The sequence below is a fragment of the Oxyura jamaicensis genome, chromosome 15 (assembly GCF_011077185.1).
Source record: "Oxyura jamaicensis isolate SHBP4307 breed ruddy duck chromosome 15, BPBGC_Ojam_1.0, whole genome shotgun sequence".
Lineage (NCBI taxonomy): Eukaryota > Metazoa > Chordata > Aves > Anseriformes > Anatidae > Oxyura > Oxyura jamaicensis.
This window is the reverse complement of record NC_048907.1, coordinates 13226708-13249947: the sequence shown is the minus strand read 5'-3', so window position 1 is coordinate 13249947 and position 23240 is coordinate 13226708. Positions and strand designations below refer to the sequence as shown.

At 38.7% G+C, this 23240-nt stretch overlaps 1 protein-coding gene across 3 annotated transcripts in view; it reads left to right on the top strand.

Moving 5' to 3' along the window:
• The window catches only part of ADGRD1 (adhesion G protein-coupled receptor D1), a 160093-nt gene that overhangs the window by 100380 nt on the left and 36473 nt on the right, over positions 1-23240 (top strand). For all 3 annotated transcript variants that reach the window (XM_035340879.1, XM_035340881.1, XM_035340880.1), the window contains 5 exons: positions 7061-7164; positions 10008-10119; positions 15595-15748; positions 21230-21296; positions 22183-22249. In XM_035340879.1, the coding sequence (XP_035196770.1) occupies positions 7061-7164; positions 10008-10119; positions 15595-15748; positions 21230-21296; positions 22183-22249 (504 nt within the window). The remainder of the gene's footprint in view (positions 1-7060; positions 7165-10007; positions 10120-15594; positions 15749-21229; positions 21297-22182; positions 22250-23240) is intronic.

Genomic DNA, 23240 nt, shown 5'->3' with positions numbered 1-23240 from the left:
TCTGTACTACATCCATGTTCCCTGAAAATTTTAACTCAGAGCCATTGTTCATCCTTTTGCTCTTCTGTTCATATGCCAGTGCAGCTCTGCTAATTTTGATAGGAGGAAATAGGACACTCTCTGGGCCTGTCCTTAATCCCATATAATTACACAGAAAAAGTTGAACTAATGCTGCAAAATACTAAACCCCTGACATCCCTTGGAGAATTGTATGGCAATTACTGAATTTCACTCAGCAGAACAGAACAAAAAATTACTTTTTATTTTGGAAAGCACAAATATTTAAGAGCACTATAATGGTCAAAAGAGTATGAAATAGGACTCTGTTTTAATCAGAACACTTAGCAAAATAACATAGTCTCCCTTTCTATGATGAGAATGAAAGTGCCGAGCCATTTGGCAGCTAGATCCTCTTGCTGACTAAAGGATTTCCCCATGCAGTATAAAAATGTTACGATACTGCACCTTTATTACCCATCACTGTTTTCTGTTGAACATCATTAAACTTAGTCCTTCTGTACTGTCTGGTTCAGTCTGCTTCTTGTGCTGACCTTTTCAAGCCCTTTCTCCCCAAAGCATGCTGTAGGGGAAATTCAGGGCTGGGTACCTGGGGAGTCCTGGCTGCAGCACAAGCCACAGCTAGCCACAGTCCTGAATCAAAATGGACGTTTCTGAATCAGAGCCCAAGCTGGGGAGAAGGGAGGCAGACATACTCATTTTCATTGAATTTTGCTGGGAGCTGGGTATTTAATTATCCTCAACTGCTCTGAAAGATCTAAGACTCATTTTGGCAGGATACCATTGTTTCTCTGCCTGCTAGAGCCTGCTGGACCCACACTGGGTTTTCCTCTCCTCATAGGCCTCTCTCATGGACTTTGGTTTGTCTGTTAATTGGAGAACAGTATGAGTCTGCTCTTGCTGGAACAGAAAGTAGAGAACAGATGTAGAAGTCTGAGGCGTATGGGCAAAAGTAGCTCCTTCAGTTTCACAGAGGATAATCTGCTGTAAATACATTTACCATTCCTTCCAAGAACATTGCAGGTCTTAGGCCTGAAATGAAGGCAGAAAAGCACACTGCTTTGTGTTACACAAACAGATATGAGGAAAGACTCTCAAATATCTGTTTTTCTGATCCCCAAACTTTATTGTAATTGGTACCGCTTCACAACTTGAGTCCTTCCTCCCTGCCATGCTTCCTTCAGGCTTCATGTGAATGAGAAACTTGCTGGGTGAGGTTCATAATGAGCAGATTACCTACTGTTTGATGACATCTTGCCCAGAACTGCTCTAAAATGCAATGTGGGCTTTTAAAAATCCTAATTAATACTTTGGCAGAGATATTTGGAAAATTATAGATTTTTCATGTCACAGAAAAAAGTTTTAAATAAGCAGCCACCGAGCTGGGCTGGCTGGAGGAAAGGTTCCTTTAATGCCTGAAAAGTAAGTGTCCCCTTTGTAGCACTTCCCTGCTAATCTCCAGGAGATGTGGAGTTCATAGAGAATGGGAATTCAAAAGCAGTTCTGCTGGAAATGGCTGATAAAGATGATTGTGCTGCAAAACATGACTCTCAGAGGCTTTTTTCCTCTGAAGGTGTGTGATACACTGTGGATTGAGAAAAGTGTCTCTGAATAGAGTTAGACTTTTATGCTGCGAGTAGTGATTGTGTAGCCCCATTAGTTGTGGCCCCACCAAAATCATACTCGTGGTCTCAGTGAGTAGATGAGCCTCCTGAATGAACCACAGATGTTAATCTGGAAAAAAAAAAAAAAAAAAAAAAAGGCACATAATGTTATGTACATAACAAAGTGCTTGGCAAGCTGAAGGAAAACAGTGATTTGTATTGTTATTATTATTTAATATACAAATAAAGGCCTCACTGGGCTGAAATTGAAATTGAATTTCAGCAGCCTTTCTGGAGGCAATTAAAACCATTAGCTTCATCAGCCAAGGCCAGCGTTTTAATGTCTCTGAAACACTCAGGCTGCCAAAGTTAATTATTCATCCTTTTCTTAATTGGATTCAGATTGCATTTTAAAGGTGCAGCTTCAAGAGGGTTGGCTGAACCTTAATTTTTCAACCCTACCTCTCCTCCCTTCTCTCTCCCCAAGAAATGTCTCAGAAGAAGTCATTTCAAGCCTTTGTAGAAGAGTTGGAGAGTGGATTTCAGGCCAGGCCAGCAGCTGATCATCTCATGGCAGATCTCAGTCAGCCTGGTGAACAGGGCAAAAATCAGACATCATTGTAATTGGTTTTGTGATAGTAACACTACTTTTAGATGGTAAGCTGGCCAAAAGAGACACAGAAATATGACTTGTTCTTATGCTAAGACTTGGGGAAAATGCAGTTGTCATGTCTTACATTTCCACTGGTAAACAAATAACTTTGGTTTTATAAAATGTTTACACTATATAAAAACTTGCAAAATATCATACTCTGAATTCTACCAATAATTCACACTCTAAAATGCAAATGATAAGTATGATATAGTTCTTAGATTGCAGGCTTCATTTCTTAAGGCTGTAAAACTGTTTTTTTTTTTGTTTGTTTGTTTGTTCAAAATTTGATGGATTTTTTTTGGAAGAAATTGCTTTTCAGAACAGAGGATTCAAAAGTAGTTTAGAAAATTAAATTATTCTTTCATGGCTATGTTGTCAAGTTGTAATTTGGTATACAGACACTGCTTTTCATCTCTGACAAATGTCGTTTTAAGTAGTTGAACTCAGCCCTTCCACATGTTGCCTCTAAAGGCAAACAGGGAGGGATATTCTGCACTATGTAAAGAAGAAAAGTTTAGATTAGCACTTTCCCAAAATGTCCCTTCTCTGGACAAAGCCAGAGGTACACCTTCTGCAAAGGAGAAGCCAAGGGGTCAACTGACTGAGGGATGAATAAGGAAAAACAGCAACAGGAATGCAGAATTCACAAAAAATAAGGGAAAACCTGGATGGGGATGCTGAGCAAAGAGGGCCCTGTGCTGCCCAGACAGATGCTCTGATCTGACCTGTTGACGTTTTCAGTCTCTATAGACCATTTAGCTTTTTGATGGATTGCTGTGCTGTGTGGTATATATGGTTGCTTTTTAATATTACATAAATAAATATGTTTTCTGATCTAGATACAGCTAACAATTTTTAGAGTACAATCTTCCAAACAAGCCTTTCAGCTTCAACTGACTTTTTCCAGATCCTCCAGAGATGAAAAGTACCATCCCATTATAATAATATATTTTCATCTTCCTGTGCAGTTATTTTTAAACTGAGGAGTTAGATGTCACTCGTTTTCTTGTTATTAACAACATCATAAAAGAAAAATATACATTTGAGGTCTGAACTGGTGTCTTTCCAGGATCGTTTCTCAGGCCATCCGGTTGCCTATGAGTTTCCAAAATAAAATTGTTGAGCAATGTGCTAACTTCTTTTATGAGTTAGAAGTAGGGTAAGACAATAGACTATAATATTTCAGATGGGTGTAACTGCTGAATCTGTCAGATCTTTGTCCACATTATTAGTGACACTTGCAAGGTAAAGACTGTCACAGGCTAAACTAAAAGGGTGGGAGTTTTATATGGAGTATGAGTTTTTGATTTAAGTGTTTCTCAAAGCTGAAACTGAGAAACATCTGTCTTTTATAGTGTTCATGATTACTAACACTCATGACTGCACGAGCTTGTTTCCTAGTGTTTCAGCTTGCTGCGGACTTTAGAAGATGACCTTATGACCTCAAAGAAGCAAAATCTTTTAGAAGCAAAGAATAATTTAATGTAGATTGGGACAAGTGTGAGAATCATCCTCATGGGACTAGTTCACAGGTTGCTCAATGTTTTATTTGCTACTCTTTAATGCTATTTTCTTTAGTAATAACATTACAGCCCGATTAGCATTTTTGTGCTGACTACAAGATCATCCCAAATTACTGTCTTGTATTCCACGTCATGAACTAAGTCAGAAAAACTGCAAATAGACAAGCTGAGGTAAGATGAAATCAGCTCCTATCAGAGCACTGGGATTTATAGAAAATTGTTTCTGAATTGATGAGGCCCCACATTTTGTCAGTCCAGGTATTTCTAAAAAAACTGCATGCATATACTGTGAACGCAGACACACACCATCTAGCTGTGGTGTAACAGCTGGGGTGTGAGGAGTTAGTGGAGACCTGGTATTTTAAGTACAGGTTCTCTTCTCTTCCCCATCATATACCTGTCTTTAGAAATGAGGCTGCACATGCTGGGAGTCATTCCAGGCCTCTTTGTGCTGTATCCCTTACAACCAATTTCATCCACAAAAATGAGTTGGTTGCAGTGGCGGGAGGCGATACAAGCAGGGACTGCTCTCTGGTGCAACTCCAACCTGACAGTTCAGTTTGAGAACAGCTATCAGAGGCCTCTACCTTTTCCTTAATAAAAAAACGATTCAGAACTACCTACAAGATTTTTGTCCCTCACACTAGACAAGACGAGAATGTGAACTTCAGTGATGTTGCTTTTGAAACAGTTGTTAGCAGACAGATGGGGGTATTGATTTAAGAACATCGTTTGTGGAGCATTGTCAGATTTTGGTCGTGTTTACCAGAGGCAAGAGCGATTTCCAGTTCACAGATGTGGGTACCTATGTAAGTTATTTTAGGTTTGAATGGCTTGTTTATGTTTTGTTTAGGAGTGTTGTTTTTTTTTTTTTTTCTTTGTGGTTTCCAACTAATAGGGGCTCCACCAGGGAGTGCCTGACTCATGCCTTGTCTTGCCCTGCAGGGTCTTCTGGAGGAAGACTGGGCTAAAGCCCAGAGAAACTACTTTCTTAGAGGCATGTTAGTTATGATAGAAATTAGTTAGAAAAGGATGTCTATGTGATTATTATCTTCTTATGCATGTATAATGGAAAAAGAAAAGCTTTTGATTTTCGCCTGTTTCCACTAGATGTGTCCCCTGCATCTTCTGTCCTTGCATGTGATCTTAAGACATTTCCTTGGCAGACATTATCCGCCTTTGCCAATGCAAACACTGTGATAGCCCACTGGAAATAGAAATGAGTGCTGAGCAGCTTTCACCTCTGTAAGGAGAGTTTCTGGCTGCAGGTGTTGGGAGTGAAAGGAGTGAAAGCAAGCCTTGAATTGATGAGAAATCCTCCTCCCTCTGGAGAACTAAAAGTCAACCATAGCAAGAGAAACGGATGTGTATCAGAGCAATCAGGAAATGAGGTCCATGCATTTTGGATGTGAATATCCCTGATGAGGAAATCATTTCAAAACTGCCCAATTTACCATGGAAGTTATTCCTGTTTCAGGAACAATCTGTGAAAGCTATACATGGCTTTTTTGGGCAATGAGGAGAGGCAGAAGCTCTTTCGTAGAAATTAAGTGGACCTTTTAAGCTGGTCCAGCACACAGAACTCTTTTGTCTCTGTAATTGATGCTATCCAAGTCAGGGGCAAGAAATGTGTCTTTGGCTGAAAGAGAAAAAAACATACTAGAGAGCTGCATCATATTTCCTAGGAACTGTAACACCATAGCAACAGTTGTCTTTCAGTGCTGCTGCTGCATCGCTTGATAGTGCTCACATTGCTGGGAGAGTCAGAATCGGTTCTGCTGTGAAACTGACTGCACGTGAGCTGGTACTGTTAGTGGATAATTACAGGAAAAATGGACATATGCAGTGCATCATTTTTGTCTGTGTATGCAATGATTTTTTTTCTAAGAAACACGCGGCATTTTTTTCCCTGCTATAAAAGGAATTTTAAGGGGAAATTTATCAGTAGAACTGATGGGGTCAATAATCTTTGATGAAATACTTTGCATGGCAGGAAATGATATTGTGTGTGTGGAAATAATGTAAAATCCCAAACTGTGAGGATGGATTATTTATATTAGACAGATTTACTGTAGAATAAATAAATAAATAAAAAGGAAAATATATCGGTTCTTTCAGTATTTTTTTTTGAATTAATAAATATTCTAAATGAGTTTTCAGCCAGGAATTAAATGTATAGTGAATAGATGTTGAAATAAAAACATAGCATTAAAAAAATATATAATAATAATAAAAATAAAAATTTGGATTGACTACATATTTGTTTTCAGATGTTCAGTTTATGAAAATGTCAGCTCTATCCAAATTCAAGTCAGGAGAAATGTTTGAAAATTCTTCTGAGATGAGAAGGCTTTTCCCTGCCTAGTTCTGTTCTACTTATTATATATTAATGCTGCCTGGCTCCCTTTGTTAGGTGTGGCTTTTTTGTCATTCTTGTACGTGAACTTGCATGGAAAATTATAACATGCTTTCTGATCAAGTTAGGATGAAGAGACAAAACAAAATGTCCCTCCCCCTTTGAACCTACCCAAGTTTAAAATATATCCTAGTGTTGGGTACTGTGGAGTCACAGACTAAATGCTCATGAAAATTGAGTTACTTCTACAAAAGGTGCCTGTACATAAAAATAGAGGCTGAACCTAGAGGTTTACACTCTGGCCGCTCTTGCTGGGTCTTTTCTCTGGTTTTCCATTCTGTGGATGTTAGTCTACCTCCTTCAACAGGCACTGAAAACATGATACATTAAACAAAACAAGTGGGCTATAAATGGCCCATGATTTATGGGTTATCTTGGTTTGTCAGTTCTCACTGCTGTGAAGCACTTCTGGTATTTGCACAACGATGTAAATTATTGCAGCATGAGAGCATTAGCAAAGTGCCCTGCGAGCTGTGAAATATCCCATTGCTGACATTGTTTGTGCAGCCCAATAAACTGCTCTAATCTCAGGCTATCTCAGCAGTAGAGGAGCTAACTTGTTTTGAGGAAATACTGACTTATGAAATGCAAGAGGGAACCAAAATGCCACAGGAATGTGCATGCCCCGGCTGTGCAACTGACAGTTCAGACGGCTCTTCATTTTGCACGTCAGAAACAGCAGTGAATGACCATCAACATCACCTTATATATGGGGACACAGGAAGAGGAAAAGCTACATGCAGGAGGGCTGACCTATAGTTCAGTAATGTAATAAATCAACTAATAACGTTTTTTTGTTGTTGTTTGTTTTTTGTTTGTTTTCCCCCTTCTCATTTGTGTACAGCTAACGAGAGAACACCAGGTGGCCCTCTCCTCCATCACTTACATCGGCTGTGCTCTGTCCATCTTCTGCTTGACGATCACGCTGGTCACATTTGCTGTGTTGTCGTGAGTGGTTTTAAGTTAATACCTGCTGAGAACCATAGTGCAGAAAAGCCAAACAATGCATTTCAGGCCACTGATTTGGATCCCTTTAGGTGCTCTACAACCTTCCTTAATTCGATCCTGCACATGTATTTGTAATGGTGGGTTATTTCTTCGTTACTTTAATTTCCCGAAATGGGGTGGTCTCTATATAGCGAGCTATTTCCATGCTATACGTGATTTTTAGATTTATTTATTTTTTTAAATGTCCATGTTTTGCCATAATTCAGGAATCTTGCAAGGAGGCTGTTGAGTGTTTGATCAGGAGCTAAAGGCAAACACAGTATCAGCAAGGACTGCAGTATCACACACACTCTCCCCACTAGATATTTCTTGGAATTGCTTGGAGTGAAATGAGCAGTACTTCCTTCTGCTTTGCAACCATCTTTTCTGTAAGGCAGTGAGTGTGTTTATAAGCCATGTAGATGTCCCTTGACAGGAAGGCTCAGTCAACATTAGACGCCTCATTTTTGTTTTGTAAGGATTGGTTGCAACTGCATCATATAATCCACAGTTATTTTCAAGTATCTTTCTGTTCTCTGTTGGGTGAGAGTACTAATATGTTCCTTTGGGAGGATGAAGGACACTGTAGGAAGTGTGAAATTCACTCTCTCTTGTATTTAAATCCTCTAGATCCCTGCACCCTCACACCTGTAACATGGCAGCCCCTTTGCTGTGCTTTCTGCACTGGGAAGGTTTTTGCTGTGGGCACTTACGTCCTCTTTGCCTGTTTATGTTTCAGTAGTGACAGCTGAGTTTGAGTCCCAGCTAAGCTTGATACAAACATTTCTGAAAAAAGCTTTTATAGAGGTTTCTGTTTAAAAAATAGAAAATCTGACAAGGGGTGAAATAACTCATCCAAGTTGCACAGCAGATTGGGATCTTAACAAGGAATGTGATTCCTGTCTCCTTTCTTGTTAAGCACTAAACCATGTTCTTCCTATGCAGGAGTTCAAGTTCTGATTTCTGTGCCTAAGCATGTCTTTTGGATGTCCTGTTAAGAGGCCAGTTTCTAGGAAAAAGGGTTTGCTGAAACCCAATAAACTGATTGCAATGTTTGTTTGTTCCAAAAAACTTATTATTTCCAAGTCTCAAGATCTGTGTTGGTCATACTTGGATTAAGTGTGCAATGTGTGGCAAAATCCAATCTAAACAAGTCCAATGTCTGCCTATCTGGCATTGCGCTATTGGCATACTTAGACTAAGGGGAATGATCTGCTCCATTTTTGTCTTGAGTGCAAAACTGGATGTTAGAGTGTTTAGAAAGGAAAATCAGCAAAAGAAGCTGATACTGCTGCAGCTGGGCTGAAAACTCATTGAGAAACTGGAGGCAAACAGCACACTTGGAAAGAGAGTTTGGACCCAGCTGACTCTCACAGTGTTAAGCACCCCACCTACATACAGAATCATTCAAACTGCCAATTAAAAATAATTTGATTAGGTTTTCACTGGAGAGCGGGGCCTCATTAGACAGCTGAAGTGAAATTTTGCAATGCAGCGATAGCTGATCATGAGGTAAGTGGAGAGGAACGTGGCAAGTTCTTTGCTACTCTGTGTCCTGGCAAGGATGGCTGCTTCCCAGGGGGGGCAGTCCTGATTGCCTTCTGGGCAATGACACTCCAGTTTGTGACTACACGAAGCTCCTGGTAAGAAAGCCATTGGCACCAAGCAGTGCAACCTGTGTCTGGGTTACTTTTAGGACATTGATGTGTTTTTTAGACTCCCTCTTCACTCCCTTCTCATGGAACACTGGCTGAAACAGCACTGGAAGAGCAGGGAAAGCAAGCCATCATCTGCATCGAGTTCATGTCATCCTGCTGAAGTGGGTGTGCACAATGTATCACCAGCTGTTCCAGAAGTCATCACAATGCAGCGTGATGCAGTGAAAAGATGGGAGTGGGTACTGTTGTGCAGAGGAAGCACTGCCATTCATGCAGCCAAATGGTCCAGGTCTCCCAAAACAATTAAAGCTGCCAGTAGGGACTGGCAGGCAGCATGGATCGAAAGAGAAAACTTGTAGTCATTACTACTGTTCCGTATTTTAAAGAAAATAATAAAATTATGCAAAAGGCCCGAAATGTTCAGATAAATGTTTTTGGTTTATATTCCTATATAAACCAAATATATTTCCTATTTCTGGAGTACAGAAGCAAAAGGTAAGAAGGCTGCCAGGAAACCATGTCCTTGGCCATTTCCTGCCAGCTTTTGCAAAGACAAGAGAGACAAAGTTCATATAATGTTGTAATCATGGTCAGTGCTCTATCAAGACAGGCATTGCCCGTATGTGTAAGCAGCTATATTTCTTGTGCTAAGAAGTGACACTTCTAAAGTTAAAACTTTTAAAGTTAAAACTTTTAAAGTTAAAACTATAACGGGATCCATTTCAAGTTCACTTACTCTGAATACAGGCAAATCTCAACAAAATACAAATGGAAACTTTGTAGTACAGTCTGGGCTAGATGGTGCAAGATGCTGAATACTTTCTGTGAAGTGCAGATCTGATGTCCCTCCTTGACAGCTCAGCACCATTCAGAATCAAGGCCTTTGCTAATATTCCATCACGAGTCATTAGCAGAGCTAGTTAATGTACAAATCAGATTGCTGCTGCCTTCAGGATGGTGGCAGAGTAAACAATAAACCAGGTAGGTACCACTCAGTCCTGGTGGAAAATGTGCTGAAAAGACATTGTGGTAACCCCACCAGGGCAAGAGACGGAAAGCAAAACAAAATGCTTTCTGATAAATCATAAATGTGTTCACGTTTCTTGGAATACCATCTTATTCATGTGTATTTCTGTCTTCTGCCAGGTCTGTGAGCACCATCCGCAACCAGCGCTATCATATCCATGCCAATCTGTCCTTTGCTGTCCTGGTAGCTCAGATCCTGCTTCTCACCAGTTTTCAGTTCAGCCCTGGAATGGTAAGTGCAAGAGAGAGAATGGCTGCGCTTTTGCAAAGCATCTGCATGGTGTGAATGCCTCATGCAAGAAGGTGTCAGTGGCAGGTGAGATCTCCCATTTTTAACACGTCTTACCCAAAAATGCCATCCCACAATCTGGATAAAGCTTTCTGTGAGTTCAGTAGTGTTATGATAGTATCTGTGCATGCCTGTTTGCAAAACAATTCTGTATTGGAGAAGGTTGTATTAATTTTGTATTTAGGTAGGGTGGTAGTTTATTTGTATTTCTGTTAGGTGATTGATTTTTCTTTCTTTCTTTCCTCCATCCTTTTTTTTTTTTTTTTTTTCTTCAAGTCATCTTATTCTTGCTGGAAGGTAATGAGCTTCCTGGTAGAACTTTCACAATTTATTCTGCTTTCTTGGTCAGCAAAGCAGAAGGTCTTTTTGTTGTTGTTGTTGTTCATGAAGTTTTATTTATGTGGTAGAATATGCTGTTGTTTTGAATAGCAGATTTATTGTTCACGATCTCTACTCTGGAAATTTAGATATTTTTAAAATATCATACATGTTTATTTGACCTGAGTCATAATCAATGAGAAAGGTAGAACAAGCATTGTTTACCTAGCCAGAGGTGGCAGAAAGCATTGCCTCTAGGTTTTAAACCAAGATCCTCAGTACTGCAAAGCACATATATACTTCCTAGGCAACTTGGGCAACTATTGAAGCAAATGACGTACATGTTCATATTGCTTATCTGGAACTTAAGCTTTAAGCAAGTTTAGGCTTTTTCTGCTTTATCATGAAGACCTGAACTTTAAGTTACAGACTGATTTTATAGCTTTTCTACTGTAGGTGGGAATTCTTATACAGAGTGCCACAGTCTAAACCATCAGAACTGGTACCTAAAACATGAATTAGACTCAGTTAAGATGAGTATGCCAAGGTAACTATATTACACACAAGTGAAAATGATTTGTTCCCACTGTTAAAAAATAGGATTAAATAATGCTATTTTAAATCACATAAGATCTGTTGATGTAATGTCCCACTTGAAAAAGGCAGAAACAAAAACTGATTTTAAAATAATCTTCCAGTGTGTTCTGTTTGTGTAATGGGCAAAACTTGGCTGCTTCTCTGGTCAGCTGTTGCTCCATATTATTTTGGACAAGCAAAAAGGAGTTTCTACTAATCTTTTATTCTTCTCATTCTTAGTACCAGTAAATAAGAGGTTTGCATACTTTTAATTTTGTCAATACAAAAACTACTTAAATTTATATTCATCTCAAATGGCATACCTTGAGCTTCTGTTAAGTTTATAAATATTGTCTGCTTTTACATAGGTTATTATTACATGTGGATGTACAAACTCTTTGTAAATCTAAGTTTGTACTCCTCCAGGTATGAACAATCTTAACATCCAGGTAGGTCCTCAGTTAAGATAATGTGCAAGGGTGAAAATAATAGGGAATGGTTTATATGAAAAACAAAATCAGCACAGTGGAGAGCAACAAAGGATGTAACCTTATACAGAAGACAAAGGTAAACCAGGTATTAAAATAATCCTCTCTAATTAAGTATAGAGCTAACATTCTGCTGAATAGCATAGGCTGGAAGGCAACATAGGCTGGAAGGCAACAAATGTTGCCTGAGCATAAGAGGTGTCTTATTCTCACAATTTCTCTTTTTTGTAGCCAATCCAGATTTTCAAACAATCCAGCTGAACCACTTCTGATAAAGCTGTAAAAGCTTCTTCACACCTTACCAAGCCTTCATCACCTCCAGCCTTTTAAAATACTCCAAAGTGCTAGTTGCATTTCCTGCTTTTAGTTGGATATTGGTAGAGCTCATATTCTCCAGAGTCCTATCTCAGGTCCACCTACATTTATAGCATGCCCTGTTTACACTGACATTTGCATGTTCAGTTGAGAAGAGGTAGCTAAGCTTGTGAAGCACTCACATTGACTTATGTTGCAATTTAACAGGTGCATATTTTAATGTCTCTTAAACCTCTTCAAAACTGACTTCACTTATATTGAAATTATTTTTTATGAAACCAGACAAAATGTATCAGGTACTCCTTTTGGAAGTGGTGTAGGTAAATTCATGTAACATCAAAACCTGTATTGATTTCTCATATGTTTACCTACAAGGAAAACATAATTGGAAGCTCTCTGAGCCTGTTTTTATTTACATCCAGAGGGGCTGGTTCTCCAACCATTGATCTTTTCCATATATGATTATATTTTGGTGTGAATTGGCCACTATGTTTACCACTATGAATACTTTTTCTCCTTTAAAACCATAGCTCACAGAAAGCAAGCCTTTTTTATGCAATAGGCTTTCCAAAGTGAAACATTTCAGAGAGTCCCTGGATATTTCAGCCCTATCTCCTCTGTAACAGCAATAATTGTATGGCACAATACTGTAAAGATCTTGAAACTGAAAAGCATGAAGTATGTATCCGCTGCACTTTTATTTTTATTGTTATAACCTCTAGGGATCAGGAGTGTTGTGATTCATCCTTTTATCAGTCTTGTATACTTGTTTCTGCATGCTCTATTCTCACTAGCTTGGACATCAGTTTTAATACCTTTAATTGCTGCTGTAATTGGACTGCTAAATGGTAGTTTACAAAAAGAGGGAGGCAGTATGTACGCTAGAAGGTGTACTTAATCTTCTCCTTCTGCCAAAGGTGGGTATATTTAGTGCTAAACAGTTTATAAGTGCTCTGCTTGAGAGGACAGGTGGTACCAGTCTGCTTGAGGAAATGCAGTGCAATAAGGAATGGCATTGAATAAACAAACCATGAGCTCACAGCAGTTTCTTACATGACTGCCTTTAGACTCTCCATCCTTTTCCCATCTCTATCTCTAGGGATATTTAGTTTTTGATTCCAGATATAGCATGCAGTATTTCCCTGTTAATTTCAGATGTATTGTTTAATCATTTGCAATTTATACTACAGCATTTTTCCTTTTGGAGCAATGTTTCACTTACTAACCACAAAACTCAGCTTCCACAATAGGACTTTGATCTTCCTAACACATTCAGGAACATCTTTTTTTTTTTTTTTTTTTTTTTTTTTTTTAAATAGAAATTCTCAATTCCTAACATCAGTAGTTGGAGAAACAAAATGAATTTCTTTTGTTTGTGCTATAGGTATCCACTGAATATGAAGACTGTGTATCAGAGTATCATAAAGACTGCAGGGAAGGACATTTTCAGTTTGCTTTTTTAAAATGCCATAAAATTGCAACTCAAATTGAAAACACTATTATAAATTGGATTTAGAAAATACAAACAAATTTACCTACCTGCTTTAAGACTGTGCTCAATGAACAAATTAATATTATTTTCATAGAGGCATTTCTGAGAGACCACTTTACTTTCTCAACAACCATAGCATGACAGGCTTTGCTACTAGCTGGACTGATTTTTCTATTTCCACAGACTCACAATTAGTCAAGTGTAGGAATAATGGTAGTAAGATCTGTCTTTCTGTAAGTATCCTACTATACATAGCATGCATCCTATGATACAGAGTCACCTAGTTGTTTTTAATGTGTGTCTCAGCTTTGCAATGCCTTCTCTTTCAAGAAAGCAAATCTGTCATTTGAGGATGTTTTCAAAGTAGTAAGTAAGGCATAAATGTGGAATGAGTATTATGCAAAATTATGTACAGACCAGCCTCCTGCAACTGCGCTTATTTTTATTTTTCTGGTGTTTTGTGATGTGTATTGCTTGGCTACTCAAAAAAAATTGAAAGTATCCATTTGACAAGAGTAGCTTGTAAGTCAGCTTTATGTTGCATTTATATTTTTGTGGACTAATCTTCTGGAAGAAATCAAAAGGCATTAAAATTGATTTCATTGCCTTATGAGAAAGTTAACTGGAAAGGTTTTTACAGTTTTTGTCAAGAAGCAAATCTGGTTTAGTTTTATGTCACCAAACATTTTGAAATACTAAAACACAGATCTTACTTACATGAATTAAAACCAAAGTTATTGCTTTTTAATACATTTAATCACAGGGGATTTGCATCAGAATGTCCCTCTACTAGCACAGAACCAGCTGAGTAAAAATGAGAATTTACTGGAAGGCCTCAATTTTTATTATACTATCAAAGTTCCAACGTTTTAATTTTCAGTAGCCTACCAAGTACCAAACTATCAACAAAAAGAAAAAAATGCCACCACAGACCAGCTAAACTAACACGACAAAGGGAGCTACTGATTAACATCATGAAGACCACTGTGGCAACAAACTGGTTTCTACTGGTAATGCTTCCTCAGCACACAGGATCCCCCGGCCTGGTTAGCTTATTATGACTTGTTCAGATGAGAAAGGAAATCCTTGAAGAAGACGAAAAAATCTTTCTATGGACCAAATGCAAGCAACTCCTCCAAAATTCTGGAGGTGTCATAGTAGGGATGTTACAGCTACAAAGCAGAATGACCACCATCAGTATGCTACAGGCCGCAAAAATCAAATAAAGCTGGGACTCATTCCAAGAACATGTTTAAAATGTACCTTAACTGAAAGCAAACCAAACAAGGTTTTTGTGTGGTAAGATCACCGGCAGTCACATCTGTTCAATTACTGTATGATGAGAGAAGCCACTTGTGGTGAGACATCCTCGAAAAGCAATTAGTGGGGGAAAGGAGAATGTGCTGTGTGAATATGTGAGGAGTGGGGAAGAAGAAAGGGTTAGGTTACACAGTTTTACAAGGTAGACTGATAAGAGAAGTCTATCACAGAGGATTTGAACTGTCTGTAAGGAACCTACGGAGAAGAATTTCAGTTCTTTGCCTTAATCACTAAGTGTGTTCATGTCAAATATGGCTTTGCATACAGAAGGTGCATATTTCAGACTCAGTAACTGAGAATTCAAGCAGGAAGGCAAACTAGATGACCGCCATAGGATTTGAGAGCCAATTACAGCTTGCTGTAATTTTTAAAAATCTCTGTATTAGTGTTGCTAATAGAGGAATGTAAGAAACTTTTACAGAATTTCTAACCCGGACAGACAGACACTAGAATGCAATGTGATTTAACCTGTGTGTTATCCTATTTTTAATGTGAAGAACATCATAGAAGAGGGAGCAGGGTACAGCACAGTGTCTGTACCTTCACTTGTCTGATTTTCTTGTTTACAACAAACTCAGAAACAGGTGTTGAATCTGCAAATTTCTAATTTTTAAATATTGTATATACTTTAGTAAGAGTATCATTTATGCACAAATAAGCAATCAGTTTTGCTTTCCACAGCATGTCTGGCAATGGATTTTTGTTGTTGTTTGTAATAAGGTAAGAGGATTTGTTACTCTGCATCTATCTCAAAATGCTATAGAAAAATAGTCCTCTAGTGCTTTGTTCTTTAAGAATGTTTTACACCAGTGATTTAACATAAACGTAAAAAGAACCAGAATAATTGTAAAACCAATATGACTGCATCACAAAGAATTAATATATATTTTTTTGTTGTTCTAAATCTAGCTCCCTTGCAAGATCTTGGCCATTCTCCTTCATTTTTTCTTTCTGAGTGCTTTTGCATGGATGCTGGTGGAAGGATTTCATCTCTACAGTATGGTAATCAAAGTATTTGGGTCAGAAGAGAGCAAGCACTTATATTATTATGGAATTGGATGGGGTAAGCATTTAGGAGCTGCTTGCTTTTATTTTCTTCACCATGGAACAATTATATTCAGAAGCATATGTAAAACAGTGATCTTATGATCTGAGTTTGCCTTACTGAGAGTAGGTCTTAATCAAATGTTAATATGTATAGTCCCTAAACATAATCCCACTGCAGTAAATTCTTTGATATCACTAGGCCAGATCAATCCTAAATTAGCAAATCAGTAAGAGGAATAGGGGAGGGAGGCCTCACTACATTGGTAAGTTCTTTTTATTGTCAGTCCCCAGCTTTCTGTCATTAGTATATTTACTCTGAATACGAACAGAAATATTTAATTAGAGATCGAGTGTCAGTATGTGCTCATGCTCTACTGAGTAGAGTTCTGGGTTGTTCTTTCATGATCTTGATGAAAGTACAATAGAGAGAATTTATATATCCCATAAAACTTCCACATACTAAATTCTGCAAGTCTGAGGAAAGAGGCTAACAAAATTGTTTTAAGATTATTTTGTTTGGCTGTAAAAATTAGGGTATTTGTCTTGAATATAGCTGTCGAAAGTCAAGCATTCTTGTGCCATCCTGAGACCGTAACAGATATACATATTCCGGTATCTAATAAAAATGGACATTTTTTTTGCAGTTTGAATTGGCTAAATCTTGCACTGACCAAAAAAGGTGGAAAGAAATTGGAGACAAGGATGTTTCATCTCATGTTAGTCAAAACAGATAGTTCATTTTTTCATTCTTTACTTTTATTTGAAATGTGAATGCATTTGACTTTTGCAAACTCATAGTTCCTGGAATAATGTCAAACTCCAGTCCTGAATTTAAAAACACAGACACATTATTCTTATTTAAGCAGAAGATCTGGTCTGTGTACATGTATAAAAATTTTGCTGAGTCTCTATTAAGTGACAAGTTGAAACTTGAGGCACAAGTTGACAGGACATGGGAACAAAGAATTTCACACCGACCATCACAGATCTGCTAATATCTGCTGGGATTTCTGAGAGTTATTACTCCTGTAAAATGAATTCAACAGTAATCAGAGAGACAGGATACCAAATACATAGAACTGATTGACGTCCTGGGTATTATTTTTAGTCCCAAGGGTGCTGAAATTGCATTAAAGCCTGCAGTTGTAATTCAAAAGAAGAGAAATTTGAGGAAGGTGATAATATTCTACCTTTAAAACTACCTTAACTACCTTGAGATTGATTGGGAAAAAAAATACTGTTGCCTTGGTGATTCAGCATAACTGACACAGATTATCATAATAAAATGTTACCCACCCACCCATCTGCAGGATGCTGATGATACAGTTTGTGATACTGGAGATTCTGCTGTAGCTCTTTGACCTTAACCTGTTTACCTATTCCTGACAATTTCCTTTCCTTTGGGGAGCACCTTAGAATGGAGATTTTGTTCCAAGCTGGCAAAAGATCTAAGCGTTGTTATTTGCTGTCATCATAGACTTCTCCACATATATGGTATAATATAGCAAAAGAAAAGAAAATCATACAAAATTAACTTCTACAAAACAGATGGGAGAATATAATTTTCCCCATCAAGTAAAATAGATCTTTTCAGCATTGGAAAGAAACATATTTTCATTAGTGTCTAATCTTCATCTTTCTCTATAACTTACACATATAGCATTGCAGAATTAATGTCTTAAAATTGCTTGTTTCAAACTGTCTGCCTCAGAGTTTCTAAAGCCTTTCTGTTTTTTTTTTTTTTTTTTTTTTTTTTTCTATGTATAAATGACAGAAGCTTTCAAAAGAGAGCTCACAGATTTACAGGCATTTTCCATTTTATTTACCATAAGTGCCTCAGAAACGTAAAGCAAAATAAATTAGATATGAAGTTTAATGCAAAGAAGAGGAGGGAAAATGGCAACCTATCTGATGTTCATTTTAGGCTTTGCACTTCAGGCTGCATTTGAGCTAAATTTAGATAATTCTGTCTAAACAAGGATGTGCTATTGGGCTTCCTGTGCCCAGCTTTTCAGAGTTTATGCCTACTCTGCAGGCTGCATTTTGATGCTGGGTATTGTGAGGTAGCTTTAAATTAGCTGGGTTGGGGACCTGGAGACCTCAAGCTGCAGCAGCACAGGGATGTGTGTAGGATGATTTGCCCCATTTCAGTGTGACTCTGTATTGCACTGGGAATACAGAGACACAGATGACACCACTGCCATAGATCAGCTGCCAGAAAGGTGTACTAGAACATTTTCATCTGATACTGTGCTCTGGAATGCACAGTCTATTGCATCATAAATTTGGTGATTGTACATAGAGTTGGTGAGCATATTTGTAGCAGCTGCTAACCAAGAAAACATTCAGATACAGTGAAGAACCATAACCATAATTCTTTCACGGATGATAACCAGTGCCAGCACAACATTGACATTACCTACTATGGAGGTAGACTAAACTTTACAGCTCTTATGCAATTATTACTGCCAAAAGATTAAGCAAATATATTTACTTTTGTGTATAATATATAATCCATATTAATTCTTCAGTCCAAAATAAATTTCATGATCCCCTTATACTAAACACATTTTTTTCAGCCTTCCTGGATTTTATTTAATGATTCTGGATAGGCTGGACCGATGGGCCGAGGCCAACAGTATGAAGTTCAACAAGGCCAAGTGCTGGGTCCTGCACCTGGGGCACAACAACCCCAAACAGTGCTACAGGCTGGGAGATGTGTGGTTAGAAAGCTGCCTGGCAGAGAAGGACCTGGGAGTGTTGGTTGATAGTCGGCTGCATATGAGCCAGCAGTGTGCTCAGGCGGCCAAGAAGGCAAGCAGCATCCTGGCTTGCATAAGAAACAGCGTGGCCAGCAGGTCCAGGGAAGTGATTGTCCCCCTGTACTCGGCTCTGGTGAGGCCGCATCTCGAGTACTGTGTTCAGTTTTGGGCCCCTCGCTACAAGAAGGACATGGAGGTGCTTGAGCGAGTCCAGAGAAGGGCTACGAAGCTGGTGAAGGGTCTGGAGAACAAGTCTTACGAGGAGCGGCTGAGGGAGCTGGGACTGTTGAGCCTGGAGAAGAGGAGGCTCAGGGGTGACCTTATTGCACTCTACAGGTACCTGAAGGGAGGCTGTAGCGAGGTGGGGGTTGGTCTGTTCTCCCACGTGCCTGGTGACAGGACGAGGGGGAATGGGCTGAAGTTGTGCCAGGGGAGTTTTAGGTTGGATATTAGGAAGAACTTCTTTACTGAACGGGTTGTTAGTCACTGGAATGGGCTGCCCAGGGAAGTGGTTGAGTCACCATCCCTGGAGGTCTTTAAAAGACGTTTAGATGTAGAGCTTAGGGATATGGTTTAGTGGAAGATTTGTTAGTGTTAGGTCAGAGGTTGGACTCGGTGATCTTGGAGGTCTCTTCCAACCTAGACTATTTTGTGATTCTGTGATTGTTTCTTAAAGGAAAAATATTCCAATTTCACTTTAATAGAACCTTGATGCTGCATCCAATGCCATCTACCCTTTAATATCCTGTCAATGCAAAGAAAAAGCAAACACTGCACTTTAGGTGCACAACATTTTACTATCATTGACTTAACACATCTTTTATGCAGATGACCGCTCTATGTTTCATCAGCATAAGTTTTATTATCTTCTAAAGGAACTCTATATTTAATTTTCTTCTTCACTGCCATTTAAAATTGATAAAGAATCACAAGATTCCTTTGAATATCTGACTTTTGACTTGGGGAAATATACTTCTAGCAGACTAGAAGTATAAAGGAGGGTTAGTCAGGCACAAGTATTTTTGCTTCTGTGACATGTAGGCAGAGCTTGTTTGCTACAGGAAGACAACTTGCATCAGAAGACAAACAGTGCCAATCAACAAGGTTGTCTCTACTCAGCAATTTGGAATCATAGATATAGGCATACCTGAGAGCCAGGGTATTTCAAATACCCGTGGCAGAGAGAGCTTCAGCAGATGGGCTTATGTTAATGCATAATTGCTCTGTTCAATATAATTATTGCTGATTTCTTTCAGATATGTATAGAATTTTCCTTTCTTAAATAGACAGATGTAATAGTAAACTTAAATCTTGCCTTTGCTTAATTTTCACACAAATATGCTTTTAATGGGTTATTTCTGATATGGACAAGCATGGGAGAGCACAATCCAGTTCTGGGACTGTTAAATTCCACCCTACAGAATGGATTTCAAAGTAGAACGCCTAAGCAATACCTGTAGGTGCTGCTTTTTATGTATTGAGCAACTTTCTCATTTATAAATATAAGGTGTTTCTATACACAGTCATTAAAGAACCAGAATACTTCCAAAAATTATAGTTCTGTCATTACAGGAAAGTTTTGCAGAATTTTATGAAGATAATTAACAAGATTATGATGATAATTAGTAAGATTAAGCAGAAATTTCTTGTCAGATAATTTTGTATAAGCCTCGTGCAGAAACCCTGAAGAATTTAAAAGAAAATTGAAACTTCAAGCTATTGTGTATAATACTCTGTCTGGGACCTGGTTATTAAATTCCGTAAGATGATAAAAACCTAAATCTTCATGTTTTATTAAATCATACAGGAATTAACAGACAATCATTTAGTATTTAAAGAGATGATGTTGCACTATGTTCAGAACTGTTGGCAAAAAAAAAAAAAAAAAAAAAAAAAAAAAAAAAAAAACTTGCTTCCTTTCCAGCTCCTGGCCTGGAAAGCTGTGCTAAAGTGGCACAACAGGATAGCATGGTGCTGAGGGCCAGCAGCATGCCGCTACCCCTGGCAGCAGGACCATAATCATCTGGTTTTGTATAATTCCTGTGTAATCCCATAAAGCACTCTTCCACCTCCCAGGATGCTGCGTACTGGAACTGTCAGAACCCATCTGGAAACATCTACTTTAAGCACAGAAATCTTACAGGGCTATTACATATTTATATTAAAATAAATCTTGGTTGGGCATCTGAGTGGGATCTTAATTTGCTTTGCTCTATTCATAATTGTCTCTCACTGCTGTGTGTGATGCTCTAGACAACTAAATGTCACCATTTCTATCTTCTTGCCTGCTAGTCATGCACCCCTGTGAGAAACTCATCTCCATTTCCTAGTTTGTTTCTGTATTCTTGAGCAAGGTGCACTTACTTGGGGGAAAGTGGTAAAAATAAACTTGATGTTGCTCCACAGGATATCACTGCTCAAATAGCAAGAGAGAGAAATTACACTAAAAAAAAAAAAAAAAAAAAGGGCTGAAAAATGACTGATTCTCAGTGAAACTAGCACTAATTCAGTTAACCTGTTAAACTACTGCTTTATTGAAAAGTCATTTTTTTTGTCCAACATTAATTGATTAAAACATATTGTAGAACAAAGCTGCAGAAGGATGTTGAGTTAGACTTATTTATAAAATCGCTCTGAGCTGTTCTGTTCTCCATGCAAATTTAGCTGAATTTGCAGGGTTTACTGGAAGTTACACTTTTGTTACTAATGACGCTTCCAACTTTGTCTTTTCACAGGGTGCCCATTGGTGATCTGTGTAATTTCCACAACATCATCCCTAGACAGCTATGGAGAAAATGACAAGTGAGTATGAAAATGGTTTCATTCTAGGTACAATAAGGATGAAAAGTCTGGTGGGAAGAAAAACGTGTAGATCTTTTAGCAGGGCTGTAGTTCTGCAGCTTGCTGCTGAGGAGCAGGGGAGGTTGCCTGCTTGTAGAGGTTGCTGCCTCCTACACTGGGCACTTAGTGTGAGCTCTGCTCACCCCATGCACAGAGTAAAGCAGGGACTGAAGCATTTCTGACAAGGTGAGCATAATCGTTGATAAAAGATTTTTAACCTCTTGAAGAAAACTGCAGTTAAGTATCTGTAGGTCTAGGATGGATATTGTTAAATACAATTTTAAAAAGTCCAATTCTATGTTACAAAAAGAAAAGCAAATTTATCTGAGAAAATACCATAGGATTCAATCCTACCGCTATGTAAGTGAAAGTTTGGGAAACAGGGATATTTGTTGTGTGTGGTAAACTAGTTTATATCCCCACCACTGTAAGAAAGAAGCGTCAAGCTGACAGCATGTTTCCCAGCCTTTTTCCTTATCCCCAGCTAGGCAAAGCAGCAAGGGCTTACATTTTTTTCTCACTACAATGACAGTGCTCACAGTACTGAAAGGAGTGTCTGTGATACAGGATACAGGACCAACAAACAGCAAATAAAAACTTGCATTTTTTCCTGTTTCCACCCCTCATACTATTTGAAGGCATGCTGAGGCACGTAGTTGTCACAAATCGCAAAGAGATCCTGCTTAGGAGTCTGAGGGGAAAAGGAGCTTCTTATTGATGCTCTATCATGTCTCTTGCTTTTAAAATTCACCAGTCTTTTTGCACTCTTAGTCTCTTTTTAAATTAATAACATTACTAATTAAATGACCATGTGTTTCACCTAAAATCATTCTATTTTTCTCTGCAGCTGCTGGCTTTCACTAGAGAATGGAGCAATCTGGGCTTTCGTGGCACCAGCGTTGTTTGTAATTCTGGTAGGTAAACCGATGGCTCCTGTTCCATATTGGATGGATGTCAGCCACCCAGCAAAGCTCAGCTGGAGGTCTGGTGTCAGTCTTTGTGCCAGGCCAGTGAAACTTACTGAATGACAGAGGTGAATCGTCCAGAATTATTTTGTTCCTGCTCCAATTTTTGTGTTTTACTAGGTTGTGTATTGGTTGATACATATTAATTCTCATGCTATTCTTTTCACTATTCCAAAAATAAAATGCAACCTAAAATACTGGGGCAGCCTTCTTTTGAAAAAGTCCTGTTAGGGCCATTAACAGCTGCCCAGAACTGAGTAATCTTGGGGGTTATACTAGATCTCAGAAAGACCCCCAAAAGAAGAAGCTCAGTGGTTTGTGTTTTGTATATATCTGTAGAAGTTCAAAAGCTGATTCCATCCCACTGGTATTTGAAGCTGTTGCTTGTGCAGCGCTCACTTTTCTCAGGGAAAGGTGAGTACCCTCAGTGAAGATGATGGTCAGCAGGGACTGTAAGCAGCCAGCAGCTGGCAGGAATAGGTTTAAACAGCAGCATGAGCTGCCACCCAAGCTTGGGCAAGCTCTGGGGAAGGTAACAAGCAGCCTCCACATCTGCCTTCTTACAGTGATGAGGACTTTGTGCTCTTCCTCTGTATTGGGAATTTGACGTTGGGTGTGGCAGTTTGTCCTGCTGATCAAGGCAGGGCTAAGGCAGGTTGGCAGCGGTTCAGGTGCTGCTACAGACACCTCTGTCAGCTACAATGGATGTCACCTCTCTGGGGAGCCTGCAGGTTTGTGGCTGCGATCCTGAGACATAAATGTTCCACAGCAGTTTAATTATGGCCACACATTAAATTACAGTGAGTTGTGGTTTAATCATGATGATTACTTGAGGAGTCAAGGGTCTTTGCAGGAATTAAGTGGGAGATTATTCCTCTACCGCACTGTTTCCAATACTATAATTGATCAGGTTGTCTATGATTTTTGCTGCAGGTTGTAA